Source organism: Lynx rufus, unplaced genomic scaffold (genome assembly GCF_022079265.1).
Source record: "Lynx rufus isolate CCGP_SWC_20201006 ecotype Redwood Valley unplaced genomic scaffold, mLynRuf1.p SCAF_2, whole genome shotgun sequence".
Classification (NCBI taxonomy): Eukaryota; Metazoa; Chordata; class Mammalia; order Carnivora; family Felidae; genus Lynx; species Lynx rufus.
Genome location: NW_025814834.1, coordinates 34,182,299 through 34,205,547, shown reverse-complemented (window position 1 = coordinate 34,205,547; position 23,249 = coordinate 34,182,299). Strand labels below are relative to the sequence as shown.

The window sequence follows — 23,249 nt, the reverse complement described above, 5'->3', positions numbered from 1 at the left end:
CATTCTCATTTTAAACTATAAAATTATTTATTTGCATTAAGGATATATGTTATTTCCTACAAGTTTTATTAAAAACTTCCACTGAAATCATGTCCCAAGATTTTAAATTTCCTTTGTATTTACATTTTGTTATTGTTGTGACACATTCAGATGAATTTTATACCCACCCATGAGACTAGTTTGTACTACAGGTATCTCCAATCACTCTTTTTTTTTTTTTTTCAAGGATTTTTTCCTCCTTACTTTATGGATATACGCAGGGTAGGTATGTTTAATATACTTAGACACACCTCTGCTTGGAGGCTTTTGAATGCATTTTCAATTTATTTGTGTTTTTTTAATGAATTATTTTGTTTTTCATAGTCTTATACTTCTGATACGAGGGCAGATACCTTTAGTTCAAGGTCTTCCTCTGGATCTTGGCTTTGAAACCTACCTTTTGATTTCGAATCTGGGGAAACTAACCTTGTGCTCTTCCTTCTAGCTAATCTTATAATGTTGCTTTGCCATCTAATTTCTGCCAGAGATGAATCTAAGTTCCTCTTCTTTATTTTACCTGGATATATATAGCTAGTTTTCAACTTTACCTCTGATGCAGAGGAGTCTGTTTGTGAAAGGCTTTCCACATCTTTCATATGTGGTGGAAATAATACATTTTTCATTTTTCCCTCTGGCACAGCTTCTGACTGGTATTCCTCTAAAAACAATGTTTTGCTTTCTTCCATTACTGTCAGGCTAGGAATAACACGCAATGGAGTTTGCTTTGGTGACTCATCTGTTTTCTTTGTTGACTCATCACTTTCAGGAGCAACTGCAATAGTATCTGAATTATCTTGATCTGACTGGTTCAAAGTTGGTAGAAGAGTAAGGTCTTTCTTATCATCATTATCCTGCAACTAGAAAATATATCAATAAAGTGAAGCTACCAATAACTAGAAAATATATCAATAAAGCAAAGCTACCAATTAATCATTACTGACTAGAAAAGATTTAAAACTAATAGTACTGGACTTAAAATAATTTATACCCTTATCCTTTATCATAACAAGTTACCACCAATGTTTGTCAATTGTTACATTCCTTATTAAAAGTGTTAAGAAATTCTCTACTTGCCTGAAACCATGGACTATAGAATATTATCCATTAAAATGATCACACAGCTTTATAAATTAGTGGTTCTCATATACTTAGATTTTATAAATCAGCAACATCTCAAAAAAAGAAAATTGAAGAGTCTAACATTTTGCTGTTATTATGCTACACCAATATATCAATAAATAAATAAAATTTTACCAGCAAAATAGCACAAAGAACATACCATTAAATCACAACTATATAATAAAATAAAGGAAATTTTAATAGCAAAATAGTACAAAAAACACTATCAACAAATAAAGGACAACCTGTTAAGCCAAACAAATTTAGCTCTATGAAAAATTCTCTATAGAGACTATTTAGGGAGAAGATGGCAGCATAGGAGGACGCTTGCCTCACCGCGTCCTGCTGATCACTTAGATTCCACCCACATCTGCCTAAATAACCCAGCAAACCACCAGAAGACTAGCAGAACGGACTCTCCACAGCCAAGCATAGACAAGAGGCCCACGGAAGAGGGTAGGAAGGGCAGAGAGGCGGTGCGCACTACACGGACTGGCGGGAGGGAGCCGGGGTGGTGGAGGGGCAGCCCGCCTGGCAAGGCAGATCCCCCGAGTCTGGCTTGCAAAAGCCAAGGGGCCGGACGGAGTGTGTTCTGACAGCCAGCGGGACTTAACATCTGGAATGTTAAAAGTCAACAACTCTGTTCTGAGAGTGGGAGGGTGAGAGGACACTGGGAGAGAGAGGTGTTGAGCCCTGAAGACAGAGCTCATTTCTGCAGGGAACAAAGGCGCTGGCCAGTGCCATCTCCCTCTTCCATCCCGCATTCGAAACCCCAAAGGGAATCAGTTCCCAGCACCAAACTTGCTTGCATCGTGCAAACACCCAACGCTGTTCTTCTGTGGATCCATCCCTCCAACGGGTCGGCCCCCCTCCCTGTGCTGCAGGGCCCCTCCTGCAGGGGACCACTGACGGCAAAGTGAGCTGAGCCTGCCCCTCCTGCCCCTGTGCACCTTGCGGATCCACCCCAGCTAATATGCCAGATCCCATCAAAGAAGCACCACAACCCTAGCAGTGTGCAAGTAGCCCAGACAGGGGCCACACCACTCCACAGTGAGTCCTGCCCCTGGGAGAGGGGAAGAAAAGGTACACACCAGTCTGACTGTGGCCCAAGCGGTGGGCTAGGGACAGACATGGGGTCTGACTGCGGCCCTGCCCACCAACACAAGTTACTCCAGACAGCACAGGGGAAGTGCCCTGCAGTTCCGTGCCACTCCAGGGACTATCCAAAAGATGAAATGGAAGAATCACCCTCAAAGGAAACTCCAGGAAGCAGACAGCTAACAGATTGATGAAAAACAATTTAAGCAATATAATGGAACATGAATATTAGTCATAATTAGAATAATAGTCATAAAATTAATAGCTGGGCTTGAAAAAAGTATACAGGAGAGCAGAGAATCTGTTGCTACAGAGACCAAGGGATTAAGAAATAGTCATGAAGAGTTAAAAATGCTATAAATGAGGTGCAAAATAAAATGGAGGGAACCACAGCTTGGATTAAAGAGGCAGAGGAGAGAATACGTGAATTAGAAGATAAAATTATGGAAAAAGAGGAAGTTGAGAAAAAGAGAGATAAAAAAATTCCAGGACTATGAGGGGAGAATTAGAGAACTAAGTGATGCAATCAAATGCAACAATATCCATATAATAGGAATTCCATTAGAGGAAAAGAGAGAGAAAGGGGCTGCAGGTGTACTTGAACAAATCATACCTGAGAACTCTCCTGATCTGGGGAAGGAAAAAGGCATTGAAATCCAAGAGGCACAGAGAACTCCCTTCAGACGTAACTTGAGTCAATCTTCTGCACAACATACCATAGTGAAACTGGCAAAATACAAGGATGAAGAGAAAATTCTGAAAGCAGCTAGGGATCAACATGATCTAACATATAAAGGGAGACCGATAAGACTAGCGACAGACCTATCCACTGAAACTTGGAAGGCCAGAAAGGAATGGCAGGAAATCTTCAATGTGATGAACAGAAAAAACATGCAGCCAAGAATCCTTTATCCAGCAAGTCTGTCATTCAGAATAGAAGGAGAGATAAAGGTCTTCCCAAACAAAAACTGAAGGAATTTATCACCACTAAACCAGCCCTACAAGAGATCCTAAGGGGGATTCTGTGAGTGAAATGTTGCAAGGACCACAAAGTACCAGAGACACCACTACAAGCATGAAACCTACAGACATCACAATGACTCTAAACCCATATCTTTCTATAAAAACACTGAATGTAAATGGACTAAATGCTCCAACCAAAAGACATAGGGTATCAGAATGGATAAAAAAACAAGACCCATCTATTTGCTGTCTGCAAGAGACTCATTTTAGACCTGAGGACACTTTCAGATTGAAAGTGAGGGGATGGAGAACTATTTATCATGCTACTGGAAGTCAAAAGAAAGCTGGAGTAGCCATACTTATATCAGACAAACTAGACTTTAAATTAAAGGCTGTAACAAGAGGTGAAGAAGGGCATTATATAATAATTACAAGGTCTATCCATCAGGAAGAGCTAACAATTATAAATGTCTATGTGCCGAATATGGGAGCCCCAAATATATAAAACAATTACTCACAAACATAAGCAACCTTATTGATAAGAATGTGGTAATTGTAGGGGACTTTAATACTCCACTTACAGTAATGGATAGTTCATCTAGACACAGGATCAATAAAGAAACAAGGGCCCTGAATGATACATTGGGACAGATGGACTTGACAGGTATATTTAGAACTCTGCATCCCAAAGCAACAGAATATACTTTCTTCTCGAGTGCACATGGAACATTCTCCAAGATAGATCACATACTGGGTCACAAAACAGCCCTTCATAAGTATACAAGAATTGAGATCATACCATGCATGCTTTCAGACCACAATGCTATGAAGCTTGAAATCAACCACAGGAAAAAGTCTGGAAAACCTCCAAAAGCATGGAGGTTAAAGAACACCTTACTAAGGAATGAATGGGTCAATCAGCCAATTAGAGAAGAAATTAAAAATACGTGGAAACAAACAAAAATGAAAATACAACAATCCAAACACTTTGGGATGCAGCGAAGGCAGTCCTGAGAGGAAAATACATTGCAATCCAGGCCTATCTCAAGAAACAAGAAAAATCCCAAATACAAAATCTAACAGCACACCTAAAGGAAATAGAAGCAGAATAGCAAAGACACCCCAAAGCCAGCAGAAGGAGAGAAATAATAAAGATCAGAGCAGAAATAAACAATATAGAATCTAAAAGAACTGTAGAGCAGATCAATGAAACCAAGAGTTGATTTTTTGAAAAAATAAACAAAATTGATAAATCTCTAGTCAGGCTTCTCAAAAAGAAAAGGGAGATGACCCAAATGGATAAAATCATGAATGAAAATGTAATTATTACAACCAACCCCTCAGAAGTACAAGCAATTATCAGGGAATACTATGAAAAATTACATGCCAACAAACTGGACAACCTGGAAAAAATGGACAAATTCCTAGGCACACACGCACTTCCAAAACTCAAACAGGAAGAAATAGAAAACTTGAACAGACCCATATCCAGTGATGAAATGGAATCAGTTATGAAAAATCTCCCAACAAATAAGAATCCAGGACCAGATGGCTTCCCAGGGGAATTCTGCATTAAAACAGAGATAATACTTATCCTTCTCTGTTCCAAAAAAACAGAAAGGGAAGGAAAACTTCCAGACTCATTCTATGCAGCGAGCATTACTTTGGTTCCTAAACCAGACAGAGACCCAGCAAAAAGAGAGAAGTACACGCCAATATACCTGATGACTATGGATGTAAAAATTCTCAATAAGATACTAGCAAATCGAGTTCAACAGCATATGAAAAGAATTATTCACCATGATCAAGTGGGATTCATTCCTGGGCTGCAGGGCTGGTTCAACATTCATAAATCAATCAACGTGATACATCACATTAATAAAAGAAAAGAACCATATGATCCTGTCAATTGATGCAGAAAAAGCATTTGACAAAATTCAGCATCCTTTCTTAATAAAATCCCTCGAGAAAGTTGGGATAAAAGGAACATACTTAAACATCATAAAAGCCATTTATGAAAAGCCCATAGCTAATATCATCCTCAATGGGGAAAAACTGAGAGCTTTCTCCCTGAGATCAGGAACACAACAGGGATGTCCACTTTCACTGCTGTTGTTTAACATAGTGTTGGAAGTTCTAGCATCAGCAATCAGACAACAAAAGGAAACCAAAGGCATCAAATTTGGCAAAGATGAAGTTAAGCTTTCACTTTTTGCAGATGATATGATATTATCCATGGAAAACCCAATAGACTCCACCAAAAGTCTGCTAGAACTGATACATGAATTCAGCAAAGTTGCAGGATACAAAATCAATGTACAGAAATCAGTTGTATTCTTATACACTAATAATGAAGCAACAGAAAGACAACTAAACTGATCCCATTCACAAATGCACCAAGAAGAATAAAATACCTAGGGATAAACCTAACCAAAGATGTAAAAGATCTGTATGCTGAAAACTATAGAAAGCTTATGAAGGAAATCGAAGAAGATATAAAGAAATGAAAAAACATTCCGTGCTCATGGGTTGGAAGAATAAATATTGTTAAAATGTCAATACGACCCAAAGCTATCTACACATTCAGTGCAATCCCAAACAAAATTGCACCAACAACATTCGTCTCAAAGCTAGAACAAGCAATCCTAAAATTTGTATGGAACGCAAAAGACCCCAAATAGCCAAAGTAATTTTGAAGAAGAAGACCAAAGCAGGAGGCATCACAATCCCAGACTTTAGCCTCTACTACAAAGCTGTAATCATCAAGACAGCATGGTATTGGCACAAAACAGACACATAGACCAATGGAATAGAATAGAAACCCCAGAACTAGACCCACAAACGTATGGCCAACTCATCTTTGACAAAGAAGGAAAGAATATCCAATGGAAAAAAGACAGTCTCTTTAACAAATGGTGCTGGGAGAACTGGACAGCAACATGCAGAAGGTTGAAACTAGACCACTTTCTTATACCATTCACAAAAATAAACTCAAAATCGATAAAGGACCTGAATGTGAGACAGGAAACCATCAAAACCCTACAGGAGAAAGCAGGAAAAGACCTCTCTGACCTCAGCTGTAGCAATTTCTTACTTGACACATCCCCAAAGACAAGGGAATTAAAAGCAAAAATGAACTATTGGGACCTCATGAAGATAAAAAGCTTCTGCACAGCAAAGGAAACAATCAACAAAACTAAAAGGCAACCAACGGAATGGGAAAAGATATTTGCAAATGACTTATCGGACAAAGGGCTAGTATCCAAAATCTATAAAGAGCTCATCAAACTCCACACCCGAAAAACAATCCAGTGAAGACATGGGCAGAAAACATGAATAGACACTTCCCTGAAGAAGACATCCAGATGGCCAACAGGCACATGAAAAGATGCTCAACGTCGCTCCTCATCAGGGAAATACAAATCAAAACCACACTCAGATATCACCTCACGCCAGTCAGAGTGGCCAAAATGAACAAATCAGGAGACTATAGATGCTGGAGAGGATGTGGAGAAATGGGAACCCTCTTGCACCGTTGGTGGGAATGCAAACTGGTGCAGCCACTCTGAAAAACAGTGTGGAGGTTCCTCAAAAAATTAAAAATAGACCTACCCTATGACCCAGCAATAGCACTGCTAGGAATTTACCCAAGGGATACAGGAGTACTGATGCATAGGGGCACTTGTACCCCAATGTTTATAGCAGCACTCTCAACAATAGCCAAATGATGGAAAGAGCCTAAATGTCCATCAACTGATGAATGGATAAAGAAATTGTGGTTTATATACACAATGGAATACTACATGGCAATGAGAAAGAATGAAATATGGCCTTTTGTAGCAACGTGGATGGAACTGGAGAGTGTTATGCTAAGTGAAATAAGCCATACAGAGAAAGACAGATACCATATGTTTTCACTCTTATGTAGATCCTGAGAAACTTAACAGAAGACCATGGGGGAGGGGAAGGAAAAAAAAAAGGTTAGAGAGGGAGGGAGCCAAAACATAAGAGACTCTTAAAAACTGAGAACCGAGGGTTGATGGGGGGTGGGAGGGAGGGGAGGGTGGGTGATGGGTATTGAGGAGGGCACCTGTTGGGATGAGCACTGGGTGTTGCATGCAAACCAACTTGACAATAAATTTCATATTTAAAAAAAAAAAAGAAAGAAAAATTCTCTATGTTGTCTTTTTTCCCCTCTGTCTTCTTGGACTGGGGAAACCAGTACATGTTGACTCTTCAATTGATATTTAGAAGCCATTCACCCAACAATGAAAAATATTAAGTCCTATTTGTCAAGTAGTATAGAAAAATCTTTTATTCTTTGTTGGTTTACATAGGGATCCATTGCTTTATGGAATGAATTCCTATGTAAAATTAGCTAAAATGCAAATAATATTATGTGAACTCTATTTTTTTCTTTATATTTTAAACATAGATTATAAACCCATAGAGAAAGTAATGAATGTGGTTAGGTCTGTGGCATCAATTTCTAAGATCAATGTGCAGAAGTAACTTTATGCTTTTATTAATTGCTGCCCCCTTTCTCTTCGTCAACATCTTTTGTCCCCACCTTCGTATGTATTTTTAAATATTACCATTTTATGCTGTAATTTCCCTTTTAAGAGTGTAAATTAACTCAACTCAATAATGTAATTGTACAGATACTACCATAACAGAAATAACCATAAAAACCTGAATAATTTCTTGGGTGCTTTTTTCCCCCCATCCACAAATATTTTTTTTATTTATAAATGTTTCATCCCTTTAAAAACAGTGACTATTAGAAGTTCTCTTCCAAGTTCCCTTACCTCACTTGGAGCAGTTTCAGCTCCTTTCTTTATACAGGGGACATCTGTAAATAAGTGAATAGTAATATTTTATTATTATATTATAAAATAAACATTTTTATATATGTACACTAATAAGATACTATTAGGATCTTTCTCGCCAAGAACAAAGAGAAATTTAAATCAAAGCAGCTATTCACACATAAATAATATTTAGTAAAAACAGGCTGATGACTCTCTGGGCAGATGGGGGAATGGTAAATGAAAAAGTGAGGACTTAAAATGAAAACATGCATAAAGTGGTAAGATTTCAGATTCATCAATGTAAGACATAAAAACAGATAAACAGTATATTTTGCTACAAGTCAAGAGGAAATAAAATAAATCCCATATGGTCAGTGATAGAGCTGGGACTGAAAAAAAGATCCTGGAATAAAGTTTTATGTATCCAGAGAAATTAGGACCATTCAAAAGAGGCTGACTGAAGCACTTATAAAAATTTTTCTAGAAATATAGAGTCTATATTTATCAAGTAGAAAAGAAAACCTAAAAGGAAGAAAGAAGGAATAAAAAATTGAGATACAAAGGTATGTATTAAGTCTAGTATAAAACAAAATTTATTATGGTCACTATTAGCTGTGGGGTCAGCTTACCCATTTTTCTGAGCTTTGGTTTTCCCATATGTAAAACAGGATAATGATGGCTTATCTTATAGGTATGACACAAGTATATGTAAGATGTGAGCAGCAATATGGTTAAATGCTTGAGCTCTTGATATACTTTTTAAAGTTTTTATTTACTTATTTTGAGAGAGAGAGAGAGACAGACAGAGAGAGAGAATAGGGGAGGGGCAGAGAGAAAGAGGATTTCAAACAAGCTCCACACTGTCAGTGCAGAGCCCAATGAAGGGCTGGAATCACAAACCGTGAGATCATGACCTGAGCCAAAATCAAGAGTCAACACTTAACCGACTGAGCCACCCAGGCACCCCAAATGTTTGAGCTCTTGGGTCAAAGAGACGAGGTTCAAATTCAACCCCAATCAGTTAATGGCTGTGTAACTTTTGAATGGTTACTTAATCTGTTTGATCCTCAGCTTTCTCATCTGTAAAATCTGGATAAATAATAATAGCACCCTCAACTGACTGATGTGAGGATTGAGTTATATAATCCAGGTAAAGGCCTGAAACACAGTGATGAATAAATGTTAGCTGAAGCTATAAGAAGATATAGGAATACCAGAAGAAAACAAGTCACCAGACTTGAAATAAACTCTTCAGCTAAGAAAAAAAAAAACCTCTTTGGATAAGAAAATAATAATAATAAATAAAAATAAAAATAAAAATAAACTCTTTGGGGAAAAAAAAGTTGGCAACCACCAGTGAGTAAGAGAGGTAAATCTCCAATCTTCAATTCTCTTACTCGTGAAACGAGCATTTCAGGTGAAGAGTAGGCTAAAGATTCAGTAGCTCTGCTAGTCTGGTTGATCCTCAGAGGTTAGGAAAAGAACATATCAAAAGCTAAGGTGGCCAGGAGGTAGAAGCAGGGAAGTAGAGAAGTAATTTGTGGCACAAGTCTTGCAACAATAAATCATTATTCTACACTGGCAGAATCCAAGATTTTATAGATGCAGTATTATGCATATATTTTAACTTACTTTCTAAATGAATCTTTTAACAGAGAGATTTTTCTTAAAGACTACCATAACAATCTCTTCCATTATCTTATTGATAATTTGTGGTAAGTTCTAAGATTTAATGCTAATTTAATTTCCTGTCCTCTGCTGTCTTCCCTCCTCTTACACACACACACACCTCTACAGCTAACGTTTAAGAATATACCTTTTTCATAGATCATAGTTAAGATTTAACTATTTTCTTGTCCTTACAAGGAATACAGGAGCATTTAAAAAAAATAACTCTTAATTGGGTCTAAGTCTTTTCTTTAAGGTGTTACAAAATAAATACCTAATAGTAAAACTATAATGAGATGCATATTTATTTCCAAGAAAAAAATGAAATCCACCTAAAGCAAATTATTAATTTTCTTTCTGTGATACAACCACCTTCTTTTTAATTATCTTAATAATAAATAAATAATGTGAATTAAGTTTCTGAACCTGATATTACAGTATCTTCAGACTTCTTTTCAAATTGGCTTTCAAGTACCTCATTGGTATCACTTCCCTAGAAACAAGAAAAAAAAAGATATTGGAGAAATGTTGACAGAGCTAATCTGCCTTTATAACTTCTTTTATTACCTTCTTTAAAATTTACAGAAGAATATGGGTTTATGAGAAAAGCAATCCAAACAACACTATTTTAAAGAGTATACTCTAGCTAGGAGTTAATGTTCCAAGGAGAGGATATCCAAGAATTGATAGGGTATTTGAGTGACAAATGTAGGAGAGAAAAAGATTATGAGATAAATGACATAATATTGTAACTTCAAGTGACATAAGAGAATACACCCAGAAAACAGATTACTTTTTTATTGGAAAACATTATGGCCTATAAGTGGCAAAGAGGAATTATAAGGTAGCGTGATCCCTGACTGTTATAAAATATTGATGTTTTAATAAGAACACAAAGTCCATAGTTCCTTTAATGAAGAGCCCCCCAAATTTTCCATAAAATACTAATTCTGTATGAGGAAGTGCTAATCAATTTACCCTAAAGCAGTATCACTATGCCCAATTATAATGAGGCACTGAAAATCATTAATATATCTGTATGTTATGACTACCACTTCAAGACTGTGATCTTAGTCAACATTTTATGAATTTACTGAAACCTCTTTGAATCTCTATTGCCACAGGTCAAAATATATAGGTTTCTAAAAATTTTTTTGATGTTTATTTATTTTGAGACACAGAGACAGAGCGTGAGCAGGGGAGGGACAGGAGAGAAGGAGACACAGAATGTGAAGCAGGCTCCAGGCTCTGAGCTGTCAGTACAGAGCCCGACTCGGGGCTCGAATCCATCAACAGTGAGATCATGACCTGAGCCAAAGTCAGACGCTTACCTGACTGAGTCACCCAGGCACCCTGGTTAGATTATATTTCTAAATATTAAACCTCACTTATATATGTGACAAAGGTCTAGTATTCAAAATATATAAAGAACTCTTACAACTGAACAATAAAAATAAAAATAACCTAGGGATGCATGGGTGACTCAGTTAAGCGTCTGACTTCAGGTCATGATCTCGCAGTTGGTGAGTTCGAGCCCCGCGTCAGGCTCTGTGCTGACAGCTCAGAGCCTGGAGCCTGCTTCACATTCTGTGTGTGTGTGTGTGTGTCTCTCTCTCTCTCTGCCCCTCCCTCCACTCACACTTGCTTGCCCTCTCTCTCTCTCTCTCAAAAATAAACATTAAAAAATTAAAAAATAAAAATAACCCAATTTTTAAAATCAACAAAGGATTTGAACAACCATTTATCAAAGAAGATATACAAATGGCCAGTAAACACATGAAAAGATGTTCACATCAATGGTTATCAGAGAAAGGCAAATCAAAACCACTACCGAAGAGTTACCACTTCAAACCACTAGGATGGCTATAATTAAAACAACAACAACAGAAAAGTAAAATAACAAGTGTTGGAGAATATATGGAACCTTCGTACATTGTTGGTTGGATGTAAAATTGTGCAGCTGATATGGAAAACAGTTTGACAGTTCCTGAAAAAGTTAAAGAGGGAATTACTGTATGATCTAACAATTCCACTCCTAGGTATATACCCAAGAAAATCACAAACATATGCCCACATAAAAATCTGCATATGAATGGTCACAGGAGCATAACTGATGACAGCTAAAAAGTCAAAACAACCCAAATGTCCATCAACTGATGAGGATAAACAAAATGTGGTACATATCCATATAGTGGAATATTATTTGGCAGTAAAAAGAAACAAAGTATTGCTACATGCTACAATGGGATGAATCCTGAAAACACTATGCTAAATTAAAGAAGCAAGTCACAAAGAACTATATATTCATTGGTTCCACTCAAATGAAATGTTTAGGATCAGCAAATCTATGAAAACAGGAAGGATATTCGTTATTGTCTAGGGCTAGAGGGGTGTGAGAGGTTTGGTTAGGGGGTTTCTTTGGGGGGGGTAATAATGTTTGAAAATTGATTATAGCAATGGACATACAATTCTGTGAATATACTAAAGGTCACTGAATTCTATACTTTAAGCAGGTGAATTATATCTTAACAAAGCTGTTAAAAAACCAAACCTTACAAATTATTAGTTAACATTTATTGAATATCACATTAGGAAAATAGGAAAGTACATGAATCATGAATAGCATTTTATATATCAAGAACTAAGCAATATCTTATTATCACTTTTAATTATCATAATCTTTTTTAAATAAATAGTATTAGAAGTTAGATATGGAGAATGTATTACGTTAATTACCTTACATTCTTTATTGGCCAATTTTGGGGTAAGAACTCCTTCTAAATAGCTAGCTTTTTCTATCCATGTACTCAGATTCCTATATTCTTTTTTCATTTTTTCCAGCCTAAAGAAAGAAATCAGGTATACATTTAAAAAATAAGTGACAGAAGAACATATATGGCATGATTCACAGAAGAATACATTCAGTATGATACACTTATAAAATGTTCTGAGAGGCAAACCAGCAATATATTAAGAATATGAAAGAAAGGAATGATTATAATAAAAATGAGAGCAGTAGCTACCTGAGGAGGGTTGAGGAGAGGATGGAATCTCATAACGGCACACAAAACACATTTTTGATAGTGATGATTTAAGTTTTTATTCAAATTCCAGTTAGTTAATATACAATGTAATATTAGTTTCAGGTGTACAATTTAGTGATTCAAAATTTCCATACAACACCTGGTGTGCATCACACTACGTACACTCTTTAATCACCATCACTCATTTAACCCATCCCTCCCTCCGACCTCCCCTCTGGTAACCATTAGCTTGTTCTCTATAGCTAAGAGGCTGTTTCTTGGTTTCTCTCTTTTTTCCCCTATGATCATTTCCTTTTTTTCTTAAATTCTGCCTATGAGTGAAATCATATGGTATTTGTCTTTCTCTGACTTATTTCACTTAGCATAATACTCTAGCTCCATCCATGTCATTGCAAATAGCAACATTTCATTCTTCTTTATGCCTGAGTAATACTCGTGTGTGTGTGTGTGTGTGTGTGTGTGTGTGTGTGTGTGTCTTTATCCACTCATCAGTTAATGGACATTTGGGCTCTTTCCATAATTTGGCTACTGTTGATAATGCTGCTATAAACATTGTGGTGCATGTATCCCTTTGAATTAGTATTTTTTGTATTCTTTGGGTAAATACCTAGTAGTGCCATTGCTGGATTTTTAACTTTTTGAGGAACCTCCATACTGTTTTGTCCTAAGTAGCTGCACTAGTTTGCATTCCCACCAACAGTGTAAGATGGCTCTCCTTTATCCATCGGTTGTTTCTTGTGTTGTTCATTTTAGCCATTCTGACAGGTGTGAGGGGTATCTCATTGCAGCTTTGATTTGTATTTCCCTGAGCATCTTTTTACATGTCTGTTGGCCATCTGGATGTCTTCTTTGGGAAAATGTCTATTCATATCTTCTGCCCATTCTTTAATTGGTTTTTGGGTGTTGAGATGTCTAAGTTCTTTATATATTTTAGATACTAACCCTTTATCAGATATGTCATTCACAAATATCTTCTCTCATTCCATGGGTTGCTTTTAGTTTTGTTGATTGTTTCCCTCACTGTGCAGAAGGTTTTTATTTTGATAAAGTCCCAACAGTTCATTTTTGCTTTTGTTTCCCTTGCCTCAGGAGACATATCTAGTAAGAAGTTCCTATGGCTGATGTCAAAGAGGTTACTGCCTCTGTTATCTAGGATTTTAATGGTTGTCTGTCTCATATTTAGGTTTTTAATCCATTTAGAATTCATTTTTGTGTGTGGTGGTAAAAAAGTGATCCAGTTTCATTCTTTTGCATGTTGCTGTCCAGTTTTCCCAACACCATCTGTTGAAGAGACTGTCTTTTTCCCATTGAATATTCTTTCTTGCTTTGTCAAAGACTAACTGACCATATAGTTGTGGGTTCATTTCTGGGTTTTCTATTCGGTTCTATTGATTTATGTGTCTGTTTTTGTGCCAGTACCATACTGTCTTGATGATTACAGCTTTGTAACATAGCTTAAGGTCCAGAATTGTGATGCCTCCAGTTTTGCTTTTCTTTTTCAAGGTGGCTTTGGCTATTGGGGTCTTTTGTCATTCCATACAAATTTTAGGATTGTTTGTTCTAGCTCTGTGAAGAATGTTGGTGGTATTTTGATAGGGATTACATTAAATGTGTAGATTGCTTTGGGTAGCATGGACATTTTAACAATATTTGCTCTTCCAATCTGGAAGCATGGAATGATTTTCCACTTGTTTGTGTCATCTTCAATTTCTTTCATCAGTGTTTTATAGTTTTCAGAGTACAGGTCTTTCACCTGTACTTTGGTTAGGTTTATTCTTAGGTATCTCATGGTTTTTGGTGTAATTGTAAATGGGATTGATTCCTTGATTTCTCTTTCTGCTATTTCATTATTGGTGTGTATAGAAATGCAATAGATTTCTGTATGCTGCTATTGTATCCCACAACTTTAGTGAATTTGTATATCAGTTCTAGCAACTTTTTGGTGGAATCTTTTGGGTTTTCTATATAGAGTATCATGTCATCTGCAAATAGCGATAATTTTACTTCTTCCTTTTCAATATGGATGCCTCTTATTTCATTTTGTTGTCTGACTGCTGTGGCTAGGACTTCCAAATATGGTCATGAATAAATACCTAGGCAACAGTCTTACTATCTTTATTTAAGCTATACATACATGTTTTAGAAGTTATTCAATATATAGGTCTCATTAAACTTGTATATACATATGTTATAAATTACCCAATATATACATGATATTTTCTGGAACAAAACAAATAAAAAAATAGGAATTTAGCTTCTAATCCAAGAAATTTCAAAAGGCTTTAGTCACCTAAAGATGTAACTGACAAGAACTAAATGGAAAGAGGATATGTTTCCCAATTCATTTCATTAGGACACTATTACTGTAATTAACCCTGATAAGGACATTACAAAAAAGGAAAATTAGTCTCATCTCATTCATGAACATAGATGCAAATATTACAAACAGATATAATTTTAGTATAAAAAATCCAGTAGTATATAGAAAGATAATATATAATGAACAAGTAGGATTTATTCCATGTATATAAGGATATTTTGACATTGACATTAGAAAATATAAACACAATTTAACTGATTAAAAGAGACAAAGAACTTGGCAAAATCCAACATCCATTTATGATTTTTTTAAAAAAACTTATAAAACTAGAAGCAAAATGGAATTATTTACTTAACCTGGTATAGCATATCTATATGTAAAAACCCTATATAAATAATGCTTTTAACTATTAAATGCCAGAAGTGTTGCCTTTAAAGATCATGAACAAAACAAGGATGCCCACACTTGCCATTTATATTAGACACTGACTAGAGCTTCTAGCTAGCATCATAAGAGAAGAAAACAAAATTCAAGTGTAAGAACTGGGAATAAAAAAATCTTAATTGTCGTTATTTGTAGGTATGACTGTTTAAATTCTCCCAAATGATACTATAGATAAAATTATTATAAATATGAAAGTTTAGCCAAAGAGGGAAACGCTAGAAGATAATGCCAGCAGGGGTAGCATAGGTTTTTAATCTTCTCAAATCTCTACATAAAAATATTCAGAGTAGCTCAGTAACAAACCCAAAAACCTATGGGCAACATTTACAACAAAATCATGTGACAAGGTATCTCTATGAATCCCAAAACATATACATAAGACCTTCAAGGTATCAGTGTATATATGGCAGAAGACAACAGGTATAAAAGAGGCACCTGAAAATAAGAGAACCTCAAAATAGCCAACAGGTAGTTAGATGAAAGTACAGCAGGCCAATTTGAGAATAGCAGTTAAAACTGGGAGAGTTTCGCTCATTCCAATAGCAAGTGAGTACAAAGGATTTATGGCAACCATTAAAAGGACTGGAGCAGTCTAACCACTGTGAATGCTTAAAACTGACCAACCAGGTCTCTAATCCAGGACAGGGCTCCAGAAAATCTTACACAGCAATTCATATATTTTAACACCAAATGAAAACATCAGAAGTGGGAGTTCTGTAAAGCTTGTGAAGCTTTCTAAACCAAATCTCCTATAAAAAATTCAGGAAAATTAATTCCACATAAAATGGAGCAACAAAAAACTATCAGCACCCACCCACTTTTTCTTTTTTTTTTTACAGGGTTACTTCAATGAACACATCAAAGCACACTTGGTTGAAGGTCCAAACACTCCACCACTATAAGCAAGGAGGAGCTTTGCAGAGGACTGACCAGTGGGATAGAGCAGTCAAAACACAACAGAGTACACAAAGCACACTCCAAACGCACTTTCTGAAGTGCCAGGCCCTGGACCACTTTCTTACACCATACACAAAAACAAACTCAAAATGGATGAAAGACCTAAATCTGAGACAGAAAACCACCAAAATCCTACAGGAGAAAACAGACAGCAACCTCAGCCACAGCCACAACTCGGCAACAACTTCTTACTTGACATGTCTCTAGAGGCAAAGGAAATCAAAGCAAAAGTGAACTGCTGGGACCTTATCAAGATAAAAAAGCTTCTACAGGGGCACCTGAGTGGCTCAGTTGGCTGAGCTTCCAACTTTGGCTCAGGTCATGATCTCATGGTCCCTGAAGTTCGAGCCCTGCATCGGGCTCTGTGCTGACAGCTCAGAGCCTGGAGCCTGCTTCATATTCTTTGTCTCCCTCTCTCTTTGCTCCTCCCCTACTCATGCTCTGTCTCTGAAAAATGAATAAAAATAATAGGGGCGCCTGGGTGGCTCAGTCAGTTGAGCGTCCGACTTCAGCTCAGGTCATGATCTCACGGTCCGTGATTCGAGCCCCACGTCGGGGTCTGTGCTGACAGCTCAGAGCCTGGAGCCTGTTTAAGATTCTGTGTCTCCCTCTTTCTCTCTCCTCCCCCACTCATGCTCTGTCTCTCTCTTCTCAAAAATAAATAAACGTTAAAAATGATGATAATGATAATAATGATAATAACTAACTAACTAAATAAATAAATAAAGCTTCTACACAGCAAAGGAAAGAATCAACCAAACTAAAAGGCAACTGATAGAATTGGAGAAGATACTTGCAAATGACATGCTGGATACAGGGTTAGTATCCAAAATCAATAAAGAATTTACTAAACTCAACACCCCCAAATCAAATAATCCAGTGAAGAACTGGGCAGAAGACATGAATAAAAATTTTTCCAAAGACGACATCCAGATGGCAAACAAACACATGAAAAGATAATCAAAACCACTGTGACATACCACCTCACACTGGTCAGAGTAGCTAAAATTAACAACTCAGGCAACAATAGATGTTGGCGAGGATGTATAGAAATGGGAACCCTATTGTACTATTAGTGGGAATGAAAACTGGAGTAGCCATTCTGGAAAACAGTGTAGAGCTTCCTCAAAAAATTAAAAATAGAACTACTCTATGACCCAGCAGTTGCATTACTAGGAATTTAACCAAAGGATACAAAAATGCTGACTCAAAGGGGCACATGCACCCCAATATTTATAGCGGCACTATCAACAATAGCCAAATTATGGAAAGAGCCCAAATGTCCATCAACTGATGAAAGGATAAAGAACATGTGTGATACATACACACACATGCACACACACACACACAGCAGAATAATACTCATCAATGAAAGAGAATGAAATCTTGCCATTTGCGACAATGTGGATGGAACTGGAGGGTATTAATGCTAAGTGAAATAAGTCAGAGAAAGAGGTATCATATGATTTCACTCATATGTGAAATTGGAGAAACTTAACAGATGACCATAGAGGAAGGGAAGGAAAAATAAGATAAAAACACAGAGGGAGGCAAACCATAAGAGACTCTTAAAAGCAGAGAAGTGAGGGTTGGTAGGGATGTGGGGGTGGGGTGTGAGTTAAATGCGTGACGGGCATTAAGGGGAGCACTCTTTAGGATGAGCACTGGGTGTCATATGTAAGAGATGAATCACTGGGTTCTACTCTTAAAGCCAAGACTACACTGTATGTTAACTAACTTGAGGCGGGGGAAAAAAAGCTATCATATTTTTCAGCAGAATCTTTCCAGGCCAGAAGAAAGTGGCATGATATATTCAAAGTGCCAAACGTAAAACAACAACAACAACAACAAAAAACCTGTCAACCAAGAATACATGACAAAGTTGTCCTTCAGAATCGAAGGAGAAATTAAAATTTTCTAGACAAACAAAACCTAAAAGGGTTCATCACCACTAGACCAGTCCTACAAGAAATGTTACAAAGGGACTTCTTCAAGCCAAATGAAAAGGATACTACTAATCAGTAACATAAAAGCATATGAAACTATAAATCTCACTGGGAAAGGTAAATATATAGTTAAATTCAGGATATTCTAATATTGTAATGGTGGGGGGTGAATCACATATAACCCTGATATGAAGGTTAAGAGACAAAAAGATTCAGAAAAATTACTACAATAATTTGTTAAATTACTTAACAAATAAATAAGATAAAAAGATGCAAACTGTGACATCAGAAATATAAAATGGGGGGGGAATAAAAATACAGAGCTTTATTACATTCAAAGTTAAATTGTTATCAGCTTAAAATAGACTGTTTTAAATATGTGTTTTGTAAGCCTCCTGGTAAACCACAAAGAAAAACCTATAGTAGATACACAAAAGATAAAGGAACCTAAGTGTACCATTGCAAATAACCATCAAATCACAAAAGAAGACAGCAAGAAAATAAGAGGGGAACAAAGGAATTTAAAAAACAGCCAGAAAATAATGAACAAAATAGCAATAGTAAGTCCATACTTTTTAATAATTACTTTAAATGTAAACAGACTAAATTCTCCAGTCAAAAGACAGAGTAGCTGATTAAAAAAAAAAACACCCGGGGCGCCTGGGTGGCGCAGTCGGTTAAGCGTCCGACTTCAGCCAGGTCACGATCTCGCGGTCCATGAGTTCGAGCCCCGCGTCAGGCTCTGGGCTGATGGCTCCGAGCCTGGAGCCTGCTTCCGATTCTATGTCTCCCTCTCTCTCTGCCCCTCTCCCGTTCATGCTCTGTCTCTCTCTGTCCCAAAAATAAATAAAAAACGTTGAAAAAAAAAAAAAAAAAAAAAACACCCAAGACCCAACTATATGCTGACTACAAGAGAGACACTTAAGCTTAAAGGACACCCACTGACTGAAAGAAAAGCTATGGAAAAAGATATTCCATGCAAACAGGAACCAAAAGAGTGTAAGACTACTAATACTTATAGCACACAAAATAGACTTTAAGCCAAAGACTGTAATGAGAGACAAAGATCACTATATAATGATAAAGGGGTCAATCCAACAAGAGAATATTACATTTGTAAACAGTTATGCACTCAATAGAAGCACCTAAATATGTAAACCAAATGTGAACAGATATGAAGGAAGAAAGAGACAGCAATATAATAATAGTAAGGGACTTTAAAACCCCACTTACATCAATAGATAGATCAACCAAACAGAAAATTTATAAAGAAACACTGAAGCTAAACTACACATTAAATCACAGAGTTAATACTTCTATAGAACATTCCATCCAATGGTCATCTTAAGTACATGTGAAACATTCTTCAGGATAGATATGTTAGGCCATAAAGCAAGTACTCGTAAATTTAAGATGACTAAAATCATATCAAGCATCCTTTCTGACCATAATCAATTCCGAGAAGAAACTGCTAATTTCACAAATTTTCAGCGGAGATTAAGCAACATGCTACTGAATAACCAATGGGTCAAAGAGGAAACCAAAAGAAAAATATTTTTAAATATCTTGAGACAAATGAAAATGGAAATACAACATATCAAAACTTATGGGATGTAGCAAAAACACTTCTAAGAGGTAAGTTAAAAGCAGTAAGCATTTACAATAAGAAAAAGAAAGATCTCAAATAATTTTATACTTCAAGGAACCAGGAAAAAGAACTAAGCCAAAATTAGTAAAACAAAGGAAATAACAAAGACCAGAGTGGGGAAAAATAGAAACTAAAAAGACAACAGAAAAAAAAAATCAATGAAACTAACAGCAGACTTTGGTGGGGGTGGGATGGGGGTATTGATAAACCTTCATTATGCTTACAAAAGAAGGAAAGAGGACACTAACAAATATGTTTTTAAAAATCACCATTGTATATCTAGTACCCTATAATAGTGCCTGACACACACTAGGTATTCAATAATGTTACTAAATGAATAAAACATCAGAATAGAGGATAAAAGGGTTCTTTGGTCATTCCGCTCAATGTTAATGAATTAATAAGTTATGAGTCTGAGTAAAAAATGTATTCAACATAAATAATCATTTTTTTTTATTTTTTTTTTCAACGTTTATTTTTATTTTTGGGACAGAGAGAGACAGAGCATGAACGGGGGAGGGGCAGAGAGAGAGGGAGACACAGAATCGGAAACAGGCTCCAGGCTCTGAGCCATCAGCCCAGAGCCCGACACGGGGCTCGAACTCACGGACCGCGAGATCGTGACCTGGCTGAAGTCGGACGCTTAACCGACTGCGCCACCCAGGCACCCCTATAAATAATCATTTTTTAAGTGACCAAGGAGTTCTGCTTCTGGCAATGGTGGACTAGGTTACTTCAGATAAACCATCTTACTACACAACTAAAAAGGCTGGACAATATATTTTTTAAAAATTGTATTTGAAAGTGGGGCACCTCGATAGCTCAGTTGCTTAAGAGTCCCAACTTCAGCTCAGGTCAGGATCTCGCTATGAATTAGAGCCCTGTGTCGGGCTCTGTGCTGACAGCTCAGAGCCTGGAGCCTACTTCAGATTCTGTGTTTCCTCTCTATCTGCCACTTCCCCACTTGCACTCTGTCTCTGTTTCTCTCTCAAAAATAAACATTAAAAAAATTTTTTTAATAAGAATTTGAAAAAATTGTGTCTGAAAGCATCAGTCAGTTATAAAAGCACCAAGGATTTACAGATCCAAGATTATAGGAATTTCAGAGACAATAAGCCCCATCATTTGGTACCATTTTTCCTTCCAGGCATTTGTGGTGGCTAAGAGTTAAGAAAATGAGCAGAGCCTGGAGATAGATATGCCAGAATTAGGGAACAAAAAGCAGAGTTCAGACCCTGCCAAGGATGAAAAGCCAAGGTAAACATCTAGGCTTTCAGCTGGGACCCCAAAAGGTTAAACCACGAGAATAAGAGCCTCCTTGTCTTGTGACTTACTTGCCTCACACTAGTCCCAGTCCTACTACTAGGAATAAGATTAAACCATTAAAAGACTAATCCTCATAGGAAACAAACCTAAATCATTTCAATCTCAATCTCAAGTGAATTAAGGTGATCTGGGATTGCTAGTTTCCTAGTCTAGTTGGCTGACAGATGCAAGTGTCTATCCTCCCTGTAAGAATATATAATCAAGAGCCACAAATTAGTTCTACAGATACAATGTTTGCCACTCAATAAAAATAGCTAGGTATATGAGAATGTAATGCTTGACTGAAAATTATGAGGGGAAAAAACCCAATAGAAACAGACCTACAGGAGATCCAGATAATAAAGTTACCACAGATGAGCTTTAAAATAGCAATGGTTGGGGTGCCTGGGTGGCTCAATCGGTGAAGCAGCCAAATCTTGATCTCGGCTCAGGTCATGACCTCATAGTTTGTGAGATCAAGCCCCATGTCAGGCTCTATGCTGACGGTGTGGAGCCTGCTTTGTAGTCTCTCTCTCCCTCCCTCTCTGTCCCTTCCCCGCTCATGTGTATGCATTCTCTCTTGCTCTCTCTCTCAAAATAAATAAACCTAAAAAATTTTTTTAATGTTTTCATTTTTGAGAGAGGCACAGAGTGCAAGCGGAGGAGGGGCAGAGAGAGAAGGAAATGCAGAATCTGAAGTGGGCTCCAGGCTCTGAGCTGGAGCACAGCACAGAGCCTGACATGGGGTCGAACTGACGAATGTTGAGATCATGATCTGAGCTGAAGTTGGACGCTTAACCAACTGAGCCACCCAGGTATCCCAATAAATAAATAAACTTAAAAAAAAGTGCAATGACTAATATGTTCAAAGAATTCAAAGAGAAGTCAGGGGATTTTGGTAGAGAAGTGGAAACTATAAAATAAAGGAAAATAACTTCAATAAAATAACTGAAATTAAGAATTCAATTGGTTTGGGGTATCTGGGTGGATCAGTCAGTTAAGTGTCTGACTCCAGATTTCAGTTCAGGTCATGATTTTATGGTTTGTGAGTTTGAACCCCACATCAGGCTCTGCACTTGACAGTGTGGAGCTTCTTGGTTTTCTCTCTCTTTCCTTCTCTCTACTCCTCCTCAGCTCACTCTCTCTCTCTCCTCTCTCTCAAAATAAATAAACTTAAAAAAAAAACCACACACACACACACAAAAGAATTCAATTGGTTTAACAACAGATTAGAAACAAAGAAAAAAGAACCAGTGAACTGTAAGATACGATGGGAGAAATTATTTACACTGAAGCATAGAGAAAAAAGGATGGGAAATACAGAAAAAAGCACAAGAGACCTATAGAATACATTGTTGAGTCAAGAGTAGAGCAAGTATTATACTTTCTCCCTTATAAATAAGTCATCACCTCTTTTCCTGTCATTTCATTGACTTTTCTAAACAAATATCTAAAGCTCATGTCTCAAAAGAAAAAATTAATATACAAATAACACACAAATGAGATGAAGACTTTTTTTTTTTTTTTTTTTTTTTACCTTTCCCGAGGTTGTTGCTGAAGTTTTTCAAGTCGCACTACAGATGGCTGGTTGGATTGGGGCATTGCAGTTGGCATCCCAACAGTAACATTCAGGTCTGGGGATAGGAATGCTGGATATTCTATTGGCTGTGGTGTAATTACATTTCTGCAAAAATGGTTATAATGTTAAATATTGAAATTACACAAACTACACTTCTAAAATCAGTGGTAGCTATCAATTCTACATTGCAATCTCACCTGTCTACCTTGAACCATCAGAGGGTAGAGCTAGGAAAAAAGAAAAAGATCAGAGATCCTGACAGAAGTGCTCTCTTGAGCACTCTTACTACAAAGATGGGCATCAGGGAT

General features: G+C 36.9%; 1 protein-coding gene across 1 annotated transcript in view; it reads right to left on the bottom strand.

Annotated features, from left to right (window-relative positions):
- C2CD6 (C2 calcium dependent domain containing 6) overlaps positions 1 to 23,249 on the bottom strand; it is a 175,524-nt gene that overhangs the window by 80,278 nt on the left and 71,997 nt on the right. Inside the window, exons 9-13 of the mRNA XM_047082235.1 lie at positions 22,900 to 23,046; positions 12,435 to 12,540; positions 10,125 to 10,191; positions 8,028 to 8,071; positions 588 to 896 (exon numbers count right to left, since the gene is read on the bottom strand). Coding sequence (XP_046938191.1) covers positions 588 to 896; positions 8,028 to 8,071; positions 10,125 to 10,191; positions 12,435 to 12,540; positions 22,900 to 23,046 — 673 coding nt within the window. The remainder of the gene's footprint in view (positions 1 to 587; positions 897 to 8,027; positions 8,072 to 10,124; positions 10,192 to 12,434; positions 12,541 to 22,899; positions 23,047 to 23,249) is intronic.